The 15,580-nt window shown below is 38.1% G+C and overlaps 1 protein-coding gene across 1 annotated transcript in view; it reads left to right on the top strand.

Annotated features, from left to right (window-relative positions):
- LOC140245158 (plexin-A4-like) overlaps window positions 1-15,580 on the top strand; it is a 94,410-nt gene that overhangs the window by 9,515 nt on the left and 69,315 nt on the right. Inside the window, exons 5-7 of the mRNA XM_072324760.1 lie at window positions 5,750-5,887; window positions 9,311-9,409; window positions 13,444-13,598. Of these exons, the coding sequence (XP_072180861.1) occupies window positions 5,750-5,887; window positions 9,311-9,409; window positions 13,444-13,598 (392 nt within the window). The remainder of the gene's footprint in view (window positions 1-5,749; window positions 5,888-9,310; window positions 9,410-13,443; window positions 13,599-15,580) is intronic.

Genomic DNA, 15,580 nt, shown 5'->3' with positions numbered 1-15,580 from the left:
CACTTGAAATTCCTTTGTGATTTTTAAGTATATTTTGTTACGAATTCATGGTTATTCTATTCGTTTTATGTGATTTCCTTGAGAATGTTGAACCAAGCGTGTTATCATGGATGTGTATTATTACATTAAAATGTAAGGCAAATGACCATTTATCATATGTGTTAAACCCCTAACTTATTTTAGTGCATATATGCAATTGTGGGTTAAGTTCAAGAGACTGGTAATTCCACGGTCGGTTGATTTTAAAGATCGTCACCTTTCTTCTCTAGTACTTGACATGCATGTTGTGAGCATTTTTGCTTTTCTCTCCTCTGCTTGTATAACATCACATGTGGTGTCTAGTGCTTACGCTAGCTGTTTTTTTTTTTTTTTTGATCATGTGGTATTTTATACATGCATGTTTCGTTTTTGTCTTTGATATGCCCATCAGTGTGTAATATCTTTAGCACGTATTGTCATAGAGCAAAGCCATAACATCCCGTGAAACAATTAAAAAAAAAAAGTCCATTTATGAAATGTAAAATGTAAGTGATAGACTTGGGTTGCATTAAGTCTTTTCAAATATCATGCATATATTTTGATGTTAGAGATTGAAACTTAGCATCTCTTCTTCTCAATTTTTTTTTCTTTTTACAGTTAACCATCACAGTACAGCAGCTGCCTGCTTTGACAGATATTTACCAATACATGTGCACATTCAATTCCTATGAAGTGTCAGGTGTTACTTCTGGAAATACAGTCAACTGCACTACGCCACCTTCAAGCTTTGTACCACAAATACCTGAAGGAGGTTTGTAAATATTACAGTATTTCATATTATAACTTTTTTGTATGTCTAGACATTCAATGGGGGTTTATGGGATGCAGAATAGGTCAATCCTCCTTGTAAATTACTGCTTTGACATAAACCCCTTGAAGTTTAAGCTTTCCATTCATGTTGCAACTCTACAGTATCAATTCATAAAGTTAAAAATACTTATTTTAAGTCTACCTCCCCCACTGGGTATATTGCACTCATGGCTAGGCGGCCTGCTCTTCTGCAACTATTGTTTTGACGCAACATCAGCTTGTGATGCAGCTAGATGCGTTTGTGTGCATGAATGTTATCTTAGTGAAGAATTCAAGTATTGCGCTGAAGTCATATAGAATATCATTATCACAATCTCTAATTTCATGACTACTCACAGTTAGAAAAATTGCAGTGGAGTTCGTGATTTTCTAGTAACAATCCATTTGCATAGTCTTCCCTCATTCCCTTATTTGCACATCTTTTTCCTCCTTACAGCTGACAATGTGGTTGTGCCACTATCGATTAAGTCGGCTGAAAGTGGAGTGAACTTTGTTGAAAGAGATTTCTTCTTTTTTGACTGTACCCGCATCTTATCGTAAGTCATGTCTATTGTAATCCCGTACTAGATACTACATTTTGTTGATAATCTGATTTTAGGGAAGTTTGAATACTTTGGAATTGCATATTTGATAATGGAAAACGTTTATTTGTTTGTCCCCTTCATAATATGTATAGGAATTTTCCACAAATTAATAACAATTGATATTTGCAAAAGCAATATGGATATTAAAGATAACTCTCGTCCAAAGCAAAAGCATAGTCACTGAAACTATCAGTGACAAATGGTTTTACTTTTGCTAAAACCCTGTATTTGTTTTACAAGATTTTGTCTGTAGAGTCCTCAAGATGCCCTGCAGACTGTGTAACTACACCTATATACTTCAGCATCCATTGATTATAATTTTCCTCACAGGGACTTATTAATGCACGATGTTAGGGGAATTAATTAATTTTGACCTGTCTCTAGTCATGCAGGGTCATCCTCGAATGATTTTGAGGCATGCTGGTAGATAAATCATTAGAGTGTCATTTGGGCCAAGAATGTACAAATACTATAATACCAGACATTTTGTTGATTGCATTTTGCTGTCTTAGGTATCTTGAATTGGATAGATTACTATTATAGTAAATTGTGATTTATATCAGCGATTCATGTTTAAAGGACAAGTTCACCTTCATAAACATAAGGATTGAGAGAATGCAGCAATATTAGTAGAGCACATCAGTGAAAGTTTGAGGAAAATTGGTCAGTCGATGCAAAAGTTATGAATTTTTAAAATTTTTGTGTTGGAACCGCGGGATGACGAGACTACTAAGGCTCGTGATGTCATATGCAGTAGTCCTCTCATCCAGCGGTGACTGCACAAAAACTTCAAAAATTTATAACTTTTGAACGGACTGTCCGATTTTCCTCAAACTTTCAATGATGTGTTCTACTAATTTATTTCTACATTCTCTCAATCCTTATGTTAATGAAGGTGAACTTGTCCTTTAAGGAGTATAATATGTTTAGGAAAGGTGCAATGACATTATAAAAAAGTTAAAATCTCCCACGTTGTTTTGATATGTTGTAATGAAATTATGAGCTGAGGAAAAGAAAACCCCATGTATTACATCACTACATGATGAGCATTATTGATGCAATAATACAACAAAATGGTCCTAAAGTCGCGCACGGTCGAAGCCGTGAAAATCGAGTTTGAAGTTAGAGCATCAAAATTGGTCAAAACTTACGATTTTCTGAATTCGACATATTATTAGAGTCTTACATGTCTTCTATCATCTGTCGAAATTTTGAAGCAAAATGATGAAAGGAAAGACCAAAAAATAGCGTTTTTCTGGGCCATGTTTCTTTGGCGTTTCAACGAAGCAGAAACTGGTTCGAACATTTGGATTGAGCGCCACACATAGGCTCCGCCCCTAACAACGACCAGAGTGATCTCATTGGTCAGTTTTCTGCTTGCCGCTAACCGAAGCGTGAAGCGCGCACACTGCCCAGTCGACTGGTGCGTGCTGGCGGGGTGCGCTGCCCAGCCGCTTCTCCTGGCATCCTGGTCACTGATTGGTCGGTGAGGAGACCGCCGACGCTGTGTTTGAATGAGCATTTCGGGGGTTGCTAGGGCTTAACTTCTATTGTCCGGAGGTGAATACTGACTTGCATGTTTCTTGATTGTGATTGAGTCGCAAGGAGAACTTTTAGGGCGCTTTTCTCGAAACAGTGATTTCCCAGACGTCTTGAAATGCGCTCTTTTAAACATCGATATCTCCGCAGCCGATTATTTTTATAAGACATGTAATATATAAATTTAAAGCAGAAAGATTAGGGAATTGTGTCATGCAATTTTCAAATAATCGACCTCGCCCGACTTTAGGATCATTTTGTTGTAGCGGGTTACCAATGTCCTTTGATAATTCTGTGTGCATTTAGATTACTTCTACTATCATTTCTCTCATATGTTTTGCTTTGTATTATAAGACACTGATATAGTAATCTTCAGTTTCTCTTGTATTCAAACCTCAGAAATCTGGTCTTCTCAGACAAAGACACTGCAGACATTCATTTTTTTTTTTGCTTTTGTTTGTTTCACAATTCTGGATAATTTTGAGGGGTTTGAAGGGAAAACTTTATCTAGAATTGTGATGTTGTTATGCAGCAACTTTGCATAGACTTGTTGTCCTCATCATTGGTCTGAGGGCTTAAATTTGCATCCTTTGAATTTGCAATTTGCAAGATTTCCTCAGCTTCATTGCTAGAATTGTGTCATTCCAATTAATCGATCAATTTTGAAGAGAGTAATAAATAAAGACCAATTTAAGAGCCAATAAAAGAAATGAAGATTGGGAAAATGAGACACGTTATATATTATTCTCTTTTCTATTGATGAGATTCCATGTAAAATCTACCACTAATTACCTTCATACATTCCATCCATTCCTTCAATGCACTCAAATCTTATCAAGTTCCTTCTCATCCTTTTAAAAATTGCATTGTTTTCCATCTACCTGTATGCCCCAAACTGTGCTTCACATTTCAAAGCAAATGATTTGTGTGTTACTAGTGCTTCATCAATCTCTTTTTTTGTTAATTAACTCTTATTGTTTCAAGTGGAGTTTGTTATATATGCACTCTGTTGTATCAATTGACGGCGATATGCTAGATTTTGTCTAATGTTGAGTCATGTATATTTCTCAATCTAAGCTAATGATGCCAGTGGAATACCAAATTTGATGTATAACTCCGTCTCAAATAATAATGCTCCACACCAAAGGAAAAAAAAAGAGAAAGAGAAAGTGTATACAAAGTAGTCGCAAGAAATGGGAAACCCCACTTAACTTATTTCTTGTAACTTACTCTTTCCTACAATGTTTTCACACATTTGTATAGATGTTCATCTTGTGTGACTAGCCGGTGGCCGTGTGACTGGTGTGTGTATGAAAACAGGTGTACACACGACAGCTCATCATGTGTAGACGACACTATTGTTACTGGGATTAATGTGAGTCTACCTATCATCGCATTCCATATTTTCTGAAAGAGCTATTATTCTTCTACATTATGCTTGAGTTTCGGATCATAAATTTAATGGAAAGTAGGTTTCCAGCAGTTTTTCCGCAACCCCTTTTTTGGTAGAATATATTATGATGAGGTTTTTCTAAGCGGCCCTTTTCATTTTTTGAAAATCCTTTGCACCCTCTTCACTTTCAACTCTAATGACTTTTGAAAGGATGACGCTACTGCTCTGAAAGTTGACATTTATCATTGTCAGATTGTGGTTATAGACCATGCTTAATTTCAGCTTAATTTGATAATTCCTTAATTGTTGGTGCTACAGTAGTTAACATGATGTTTTTGTCCCTTTCATGGCACAGGTAGCACGGCTTAGTAAAGATTAAGCACTTGAATAGACCCTGTACTTCACAGCCTCTTTTCTCAGTTTACATTTTCCAGAGTGTGTGCTTTCTTTCAAGTATTATAGAGGTTAGGAGAATCCATTTGAATTGAGTTATACATCATTTTAAAGCCTAGATTCTGCTTTTTCAGAATCTGCCCTTGACTAAAAATCCATGTCTGGCGACTTTTTGTTTGTGGTGCAGGGTCACATTTGTTCGAGAGGGCACAAATCATTGATCTTTGTTTCTATGTGCTGGAGTGTGATGTCACAACTAAAATGATAGGATTGATTATGTGAACAGTATGGTGTTATTTGATGTACACCAGTGCTAACTTCTGCCAGAGGGCCTTCCCATTATTGTTCAAGCACTGCCAGGTGGGGTCTGTCCGCTTTAAAAGGATAGTGTAGTATTGGTGGAGATGAGGATTGGGCTTTTAATTTTTTTTGCGAGGTACAAAGAAACTACTTATGAAATAATAAAGCATACCATTCTATAGAAGACGAAATCAAAGTTTATTACACGAAAATTGGTTTTGGAATGACCGAGACATCCGAAATCAAAGGGAAACAAAGCGATCCCATTAAGAGTCGGGTGTCACCTTTTATTACGATTGCGCTGTTTTGGATATCTCAGCCATTTCAAAACCAATTTTCGTCAAATAAACATTGAATCCCTCTTTGAATTACATGCCCTTCTATATTTCATAAGAGTTCTGTCATTATCTCACCGAAAAATGTTAGAAACCTGAAGTCAGTAGGGCCTACTCAACGAAAACTACACGATCTTTTTAAACTTCACATCATTGACAGCTATAGACGTGATAAAGGGACATCATGGGTAAAGCCTCTTGTTTAAGGATGATAGAATGCACCATTTAAACATTCTTAATCTAAGACATTCTAATTACAAGTTCTTGATCTTATCGATTGCACCACACTGCTTTCATAAATAGCATGACTGATGAGTAAAAGCTATGATTTCGTTGCTTATCATCACAACAAACAGATGCCAGGTCAGACAGACAGAAGGGGGCAGGAATATTGCCCTCAGCTCCTAGGTGTGCCAAAAGAAACCCTGATACCAGTCAATATTGCAGCTGGGTACAGCATAATGGCATCCAATCTACCAACTGATCCAACCAAGGTAGGAAAACCATCATGGTTCAATCATCATGGTTCAAAACAAAGTTTCTTATTTGTCATAGTTATAGCACTATTAATGTATTGTGACAAAATTTAAAAGCAGTGTTCAGATGTAGTACAAGTATTAGTCCGAGACACTTTGAAAAATTTTTAATGATAAAATGTGTGCTGTAAGGTTTTCTTCATCAACTAACACCCCGAGAATGTAAAGAAATAGTGTCTGGATCAATAAAATGGGGAAGTTCCAGGTATGACGTTCCTGTAGGTCGAGTATATGAACGCAAACAAATAGTGGGATGAAAATCATCCCCCATGGAAGATATAGAAGCCTTTCAAATGTGATATTTCATGCAATCAATTTGTGTATTGAAATTATGCAGACGGCACAACATTTGATATTAAAAAGAATGTGATGATGAACTGTCAAACTTAATTTGATGCCGATGACAAGATGTGTATTCTGACTCTTTAAAAGAATAAGTATACAGATTTCTGATTCTCTTCTCTCTTCCATTAAGCCTATCAGTCCTTATCTTAAAGATAATAAAAAGTTTTGGTACCTCAAAAGCTTCCCTGAATTTCCTTGTCTTGGTTTGTGTTTCAGGTTACAGTACGTTGTCTGTGAGAATTTAATACTCGCCCCAAAGTGCTCTCATGTCTTAGTAATCATGCAATAATGGTTTCGTACCAGAGCCGACGCTGTCCAGCGTCGATAAATATTGTACGAAACCACTGACTGCGACCAGCAGCGTGCAGCCCATTGTACGCATAGCTAACTGCGACCAGCAGCCCCATACGCATAGCGTAATGGGGCTTCGCATTGTAGCATTCAGGATCATGACAGAATTAGTATCGCGGGTAAATGTCAACTTAAAATCCAAAACGTTTGGTTCTGCCAATAGTCCCTTTCTGTTCGAATTGATGACTGAATGTGACTCGGTCGAGAGGACCTTGGGAGAGCTACAATATACACTGGATACCATGGCCAGCGCATGCGCACACAAACATCTTATCCGGTCATGGATTTGAAATTTGTGTGCATGTGATGTGTTCGCATGCACTGGCTGTAGTATTCAGTGTACTGTATGTAGCTCTCCTAAGGTCCTGTCGACCGAGTCACATTCAGTCATCAATTCGAACAGAAAGGGACTATAGGCAGAACCAAACGTTGCCCGAAGCCTGTTTTCAATACTTCAAGTTAATTGGTAAGTCTTCAAATTGAAGAATTTATGGGATTTTAAGTTGACATTTACCCTGCGATACTAAATCTGTCATGATCTTGAATGCTACAATGCGAAGCCCGATTACGCTATGCGTGTGGGACTGCTGGTCGCTATGCGTATGGGGCTGCTGATCGCAGTTAATTGCATGATTACTAAGACATGAGAGCACTTTGGGGCGAGTAAGTCTCACAGTGTTAGTTATATGAAAGGTACTTTAACCTGAAACACAAACTAAGACAAGGAAATTCAAGGACACTTTTGAGGTACCAAAACTTTTTATTATCTTTAAGGCGGTGTCACACCTGTCCGGGCAGCGAAAAGCTACTCGGGCTTGTGGCGAGGAGGTAGTTTAAAGCACGTAGAAGATTTTCCGCGGGCGGACAAGAATGTTTGCAATTTTCGCACTTGTTTCTTACTTACTAGACGCGTGCTACTTAGCTTCAACTTGCGTGCATTCCGTGTGACTCGCGTGAGAGCTTTGAAACCGATCCATTCTCTGTTACGAGCGACTTACGGGGATTGCGAAGTACCTGCTTTGGAGTTGCCTGTGAGGTGCTACCGGTAAGGGTTTCCTACTTGTGTTCTGCGCGTATCTCTACGGGCAACTTCCGTGACTCTTCCGGAACAAGTTTTGAGCATGCTCAAGGCCTTGTCATACCGTATCTGGGGAAGTTTTGCGGCTTGACTTGCGGGGAAACAAATTTGCTACCCGGAGCTCTCCGCAGTTGGCCCGAACTTGACAGTACCAAGCACTTATCTCGTCCTTAGTTGCCCGAAGGTGCGCACGCTAGTCCAATTTTCCCGCAGCAAAGTTTTGAGCATGACCAAAACTATTTCCGGATGAGTCGCGAGGACTGCCCGAAGAGTTCCACGCAGAACACCCGTAGGAGGGCCGTAGCCGCCGCAATTCACAGGCATTTGACCCACTTGAAGTAGGTAATTTGCCCGCTGATCTATGCCTATGTGAAGGGAGTGCGTGCCATTTGCGGGCATTCTAAGAGCATATTTTGTGTGACGTGTTGGACTCATTCTCTTCTTTGTCCTCTGTGGCGTCGAGGACTACCTGGTCCCTTTCGGACAGGACTTCATCCGCCGAATGGACTTCAGCAGCAATTTGGTGCATTTGCTGTGAATCTTCCGGGCTTTTAAGTGGCTGTCCATCCACTGGACGTTCTCTGCCCTTGTGCACTTTCCGTCTACGGGGCATCTTCACTTCTTGAAAGCTAGTTGACAAATGATTGTTTGCCCATCCACTCGAACCAGCCTATTGTTCAGGCTAGCACTCATCTCGCAGGTGACTAGTACGCAGATAACACGCAGTTGTGGCGCAGGTACTTCGCAGAGCCCGTATATCGCCCGTAACTGACATAAAAGAAGCTATCACGAAGCTATCACGTGACACCCACGCGCCTAGCATGCAGTTCAACGGAATACACGCAAGAAGGACTTAGGTATCACGCGTTTATCATGTAATACCCACGCGAAACTCGCCCTAAACCTTGTCCGGCCGCAGAAATTATTCTGCGTGCTGAAAAATCCCCATACGCAATAAGCCCGCTTAGCTGGTGTGACAGGGCCTTTTTTAGGCAGCGGGTAAATAGAGCCAGCGTGCGCACCTCCGGGTAACTACTTTTGAGATACATGCTGGGTACTGTCATGTGCGGGTCATCTGCGGGGACCTCCGGATAGCAATGTTCTTCGGAAGTCGCACGCAAGGCTGGTGTGACACGGCCTTTATGTAGAATAAATCGATGTGTCAGCAGTCTTCGCTACTTAGGCCTACGCAGCTAATAAAAGAAACATTTGAAATGAGAATGTACTTAGGATATAGAAATAAGATGTTCATGATTGTGGATTGTATTAGTGTTTTCAATCTCCTTCCTTTCAAATCAAAACAGAATGTTCATTCTTGCAAGTGCTCAGTAAGTCAAGTAGCTTCTATCACATACACTTTATAAGAGAGTTGCATTTTTGAAATCAGAGAATTAGATAGATATTCGACAAGGCTCTGGTAAAGGTTACAACCATTCAGGAAGACATTTCGTGTGCAGGAAGTTACGGCAGACTTTTAACAAGCTTGAAAAGATACAGAATCGGAGTGACGTCAGATGTATAGATATTGAAAATCAAATATTTTAGATACGGGGAATTTAGGATTGAGTTTTGCCTTGAAGATTTGTCTGGCTTTTTCTTTTAAACAGGTCACTTTGTATGAATGTGTCATGCATGTAGACGGGACTGAACAGACTGTAGAAGTAACAGACTTCAATGAGACTTTTGTCAACTGTCCTCATCGACAGGTGAGATATTGTTGACCATAAATGACTGCCTATATATCATTCTTGCACAATATTCTTTATAATGATATGACTTGGATGATTTGACCACAACTAGATGAAAGCCCATCAACATCTTTTGTAATACAACAATTATGACTTGGGAGAATGGAATATCATTAACGCTGATAAAACAAAGCAGAATATGTTGTATGTCCAGGTATCGTCCACCGAATCCTTTCTCTGGGGGCCTGCTTGGGCCACGAAAATCTCCAAATCTGATTTTGTTGTTGTTGTTGTTGTTGCCTAAAAGAGATATATATAGTAGCCTGAAATACAAGCAGAACGTAACCTTGGTAACAATCCATTTTAAATCTTCGTTGCCTAAACAGGCCATCAAAATATAGAGTAACTTTTTCATATGGCAATTTCATATGGCAGTTTGTCTAAAACATTGTGAATGATATGTGCCTAAGACCGTAGGTCTTAGGCGTAGGTGTATAGTCTCCATTTACTATCTGATTGAAAGGATGAGCAGAGGAAGTGACGCAATCATATTTTTGGCTGTACAGTAAGTAATCATCATCTCACTTATTACAGAGTAGATGTAGCATGAAGTTTACTTCAAATTTGTACAATATATAAGCTGCTGCACAGGCATTTATGAGTGTGAACTTGAACTCGATATTAGCATGCACCCTAAACATTTTGTAACACACGTTAGTTGTTTAGAATATATGTAACACACGTTGGTTGTTTAGAATATAGAAGAAGTAGACATAGAATTTGTATTTGCAAAGGAATCATTTATTTGAATATGGGCTTGATTTCCACCTCACAAATTGTGATCTTGACACCTACAGTACATGTACAACAGTGAAGTTCTCCAAACCAATGTGAATGCGTCTGTCCGCTGGAATTCCCAAAACATCATTGACGACTGGACAGGATCTGAAGGTTTGCTCAAGTTTACATACATGAAGTACAGCATATTACGTTGTGCACCGTGTGCAATTCTTATTTCCATCCTGATCATGAAATATTAAACTAAAGACATTCTGTTCATATTTCTGCCTGTCTGATTAGTTTCAGTAGAGTTTGAATTTATCAAAATCAATATACCAAGTACTAAAGGGTAAATACTACGTGTACCAGTGTTCCAATTTATTATAATAAATTTTTATCATTAACCATATTATTGACAAAAAAAAAGATAGTTTGGGTATGAATGAGAATACATGTGAATACATACACTATATTTTCTAGATGTATTAAGTGGATGATATCTTAAAAGATGTTGAGCTCTCAAAGTTCTAATGATAATGAAGAAATAAGATGTACCTTGTAAGGGGCACAAGGTAAAAGTATAATGTAAAGGTCAATGTGTGAAGTCTGCTATACATTTCACTAATGACTCAAAAAGCACTGTATAATAGTCCACTTTGGCACAACAATATGAAATGAACTCTACTCTTCATGTCAGTGATAGAATGATGTTCACCGTCTGGGCATGCTGGGGGTAAGACCAGCCCCTTTGATTCAGCAAGCATGTCTCTTTGGGTTTTTGGTGTTTGTGCAAATGGCATTTCGTGTATTGAATTCAATTAGATATTGCTATTCTTAATCTGTTTAGATCATATCAATAATTTGTATTTTTCATGATTTGTTTATTAAAATTGCTACTTGAACAATATATGCTCTAAACTGAGGAGAATGTGGACCCATAAATTCAGTTTATGGATAACATGTTGACACTCACATGTAACACAAATGTATGTTTGGGTTTGTGTTTGGTGTACGGCATAGTGTTTAAAAAACATACAATTGTACTTGAAGCGTTTGTCTACCGAGTTGATACAAGTCTGGGAAACCTTCATGTATAATTATGTACTACAGGGCTTAATGAAATCCAGCTAATAAAGCAGTTCGTAAAAGCACTTTGTATTAATTCCTTTTCTTCTTTCTAACTTCAGGCACCCTTGCTGACTTCATTGGTGGAATTATTACTTTACTATAGGCCCTACATGATCAATAGAAGCAATTGATATCACTGTTAATACTTTGATATGTTGGCCCTCAGCTTGATATAATATACATGTATTGGTGGAGAAAACACGAACACTAAAACTAAGATCAACCTTCGACACTCATCATATGAACTGGTGGAATTTTGCTTCGTAAAAGAAGCTTGATCATCAAATCAAGAAGACAAATATTGAGGTAGGACATTATGGATGAATTTGAGGCAAATTGGCAGTGATTTTCTGCTCTTGTGGAATTATTCCTCTCAGACGTACTAATTGACTTCCCACTGTTCTTATAAAAGTGACACTTTACAAGTGTTCAGTGAATAATGGAAGCTGCAGTCGCTGTCTATCACCTGTGTCAACGCCTACAAAGCTAGAATGTCTCTGGTGTGGTGATGACTGCAACGTCCAAGAGAGCGAAGTCTGCCAGAGGAATACTCCTCTCAATCAGAGCCTATATCTACAATGTGATGCCCCTGAAATCACTGATGTAAGTACTGATTAACAAACTGTAATTCCTGGTTCAATTTTATTTCGAATACTGTGCGTGAGATAATGTCAAAATGCCCATAATAGGAAAACCATGATATAGGTCATCATGATATAGAAAGGTCTACTGATTTGAATGTTGGTGTGAAGCATTGTTTTGGGCATAGATGACTCTCTAAGAGTTGGAGCATTTGGCTTGAGTTTTGGCATATTTGTGGTAGTGTAGTGTGTCGATGTGTTTGTCTTTTGTCATCATTGAACGAAGTGTTGCCATGGTGGCAGCATTTTTCTTTCTTATTTTGTTTTATTCTCTTTTGGTGAAAATGTTACAAATTGCTAGCGGATCTAGCTGACTCTCAATTTTGTGGGTAGTGGATTCGAAGTTTTTCGTGTGGGAAATATATATATAGTCAATATGCGTGCAAAGCAATTTTTAAAGTAAAAAGTACATAAACACATTGTTAATTTATATATATATATATATATATATATATATATATATATCTAATATTCGATTTGAAATTTGGTACATGTAATTGTAGTCGGTTGGGGTAGATGTATGTTATGTATATACATATGTTTATATATATTATAATGTGTATATGCAACTGTAAGTATATTTGTATCTCGTCATATTTTAAACCAGTTGATTTTATTTTGAATTGTAATTTATTATGTGTTGTAAGTCTTTGATGGAATATTGTATTTTGAAAGAGAATTGTATTTGTAGTTTCTGTAACAAACGTAAACAGAGAAAAACTGACCAGAAATGAATATGATTTATCATTGGAAAGCATAGCAAAGAAAATGGGATTCCAACGGGATATGTACGGGTGTTTACGGATAGTTAATTTACGGTTATTTACGGGTATTTTATGTAATAAGGCTTACTTTTTGTATCTGTTTCATGTGAATAATCATTGCATTATATTGTATTGTATTCTATTGTATTGTATTTTTGTTTGTGCACTTAAACACCAAGGACACGCAATTCATCATCTGGGTTGCTATGTATTTTCCTTTTGATGAAATAAACCAATATCTATCTATCTATCGATCTATCTATCTATCTATCTATCTATTTATCTATCTATCCATCATAACAAAGGCTGTGTAGCGTCAATGAATGTTTTAGATAATAATCTTTGTGCAGTAGTACCTCACTTTTTGATACATCATATTTCTACAAAAGTAACAGAACTATGCAGAAGTAGGCGTGAACATAGTGCATTTAATTTAGTTTGCGCAAATAAAATTTCTTTTTTGAATACTCAATTCAAGGTTTGCAACTCCTTGAGCAAATACTTTAAGTATATGAATTTACAATGTGTGCATTATGAATAATAAAACAGAAGGTTAGAGTTTTTTGGGTTCTGTAGATTCGAAAGCTGACAAACATTGGATATATTATGACAAATTGCAAAAACATTAAGCTGTAGCAAATTTCAATAGAAAACTCATGTTCCCTTTTCACTTTTGTTAGTGATATAAAGCACATGAAGATAATCATAAGTGTTTTATCTGTATGAAATTCTCTGACAGTTTTACCCTGCAATTGGACCAGTAGCAGGAGGAACGAGAGTAGAAGTTTTTGGAACTGACCTTGGAGTGAACTTTGAGGGTATCTCCAGTATCACAGTGGCAGGGATTCAATGTGATCTAAATGGCATGGAAGAGTTCTATGAGCCTGCGCAAAGGTGTGTACTTATAACTATATAAGCCAACCAAAAATATGTTGGGGTAATGATTTTACAAAAAAAAAAAGAAGAAGAAAAAAAAATGAATGCAGAACAATCTTGTTACCAGCTACTCTTATTCCCATTAATTTTGATACAGCTGTAACCTTGTTAAACTCCCTCTAAACATACTTGGAAGACGGTATAGTTATAGGAATCAGCGTGTTGTCGGTAGGATGGACGGTTGATATGTTGTGAATGTGGCAAATCAGTCTACTACTACCAAGCGCGCCGGAACATTTCTGGTTTCGGGGGGGGGGGGGGGGCAAAATCTCAACGGGGGCACATTACCTTTATGTGACGAGGTGAGATCCTCGGCGCGGGAGCGAAGCGAGCGAGCGGGGGGGGGGGGGGTGGAAAGGGAGATACCCCCCCCCCCCCCCCCCACTGTAGGGAGCTTTTGTAAAACAGGGTACAAAAGTCGCGTTTATAGACCATTTAAAAGCAAATTTCTAAGGAATTAAACATAGTGAAAAATAATCAGTGCGAAGGACTATGATTATTACATACGGGAATACATAATAATGTGATGGTATGAGATCGTCGGCGAGGGAGCGAAGCGACCGAGCGGGGGGAGGGGGGTACCCCCTCCCACGGTAGGTACTTTTTGTGAAAACAGAGTATAAAAGTCGCGTTTATAGAACATTTAAAAGCAAATTTCTAGGGAACTAACATATTGAAAAAAAATCAGTTGGAATGGAAGGACTATGATCTTAACACGGGTTTTTATTATGTGATGGTGTGAGATCCTCGTCGAGGGAGCGAAACGACCGAGCGGGGGAGGGAGTGGGAGGGGGATACCCCCTCCCACGGTAGGGAGTTTTTGTAAAAACAGAGTATAAAAGTCGCTTTTATAGAGCATTTTAAATTAAATTTCTGAGGAATTAAACATAGTAAAAGAAATCACTGCGAAGGACTATGATAATAACTTATGAACACTTTTCATTTAACTATAAGTACTTGCAGAACGAGCGAGCCACTTTCACTTTGTAATTTATCTCAAATGTACTCATTAAAAGCTTAAACGTGATCGCATCGTTCGAACAATAAAAAATATTCTTATACTGCTAGAAAACAAAGAAGAAAATGAAGAATGTAAGGTTTACTAAAGGTATGTTTCAGCGGGCACACTCGAGGACACGAGGCTACCATCTATACACTAAATTTACTCATAAGTTCCTATTAGTGTATAAATACAATAATGTATGTTGTTAGTGTATTATAATTTTCGCCCTGTTAGGGGCGAAAATTTTTGCATTTTCAGTTATGAAATTACAACATTTAGACAAGAAATATGCCTTTATTGTTCATTTTGGTCTTTAAATCAGTGATTAATTATTTGTTACAGGGGGCACTTTGGGGGGGGGGGCAAAAACTCGTTTTGCCCCCCCCCCCCAACATTTTGTTTGGGGGGGGGGGGGGGCAAGTGCCACCCCTGCCCCCCCCCCCCCCCGCTTCCGGCGCGCTTGACTACTACAAAGAATCCCAAAGAATGGCTTATCATGGACACTGTGTTATCCTTGCCATAGCTATCTCTGTCTCTTTGACCTCCGATACAGCAAAAGAGAAAAGACAATCCATAAAGTGCTTGTCAAGGATAGTTTTCATTATTTATTTGTGTAAAATTGGAGTCTTCTAACGTTAAAAACACCTGTGTTACATTATACCATTCTGTTGTTGTTTTTTTGTAAGCATTTTTGATATCCCACTCAATTAATCTTGCCTGGGCACCTCGTTTAAGACAAGAAAAAAAAATGACTTGCTAAGATTAGCCAAGGCACCCTACTTTTTAGGAAGAAGGTTAGAAAGCAGGTTAACCTTACATTTGTGCAAATCGTTCAAAATACATCACCGTACATGATGTACATCAGCATTAAAGGCATCTAAATAACTGCATTATAGGACCCATTATCCTCAAAGTACATTTTAGCAAGTCATTTCTG

Source organism: Diadema setosum, chromosome 2 (assembly GCF_964275005.1).
Source record: "Diadema setosum chromosome 2, eeDiaSeto1, whole genome shotgun sequence".
Taxonomy (NCBI): domain Eukaryota; kingdom Metazoa; phylum Echinodermata; class Echinoidea; order Diadematoida; family Diadematidae; genus Diadema; species Diadema setosum.
Note: the sequence above shows the minus strand (reverse complement) of the source record. Positions and strands in the feature narration are given on the sequence as shown.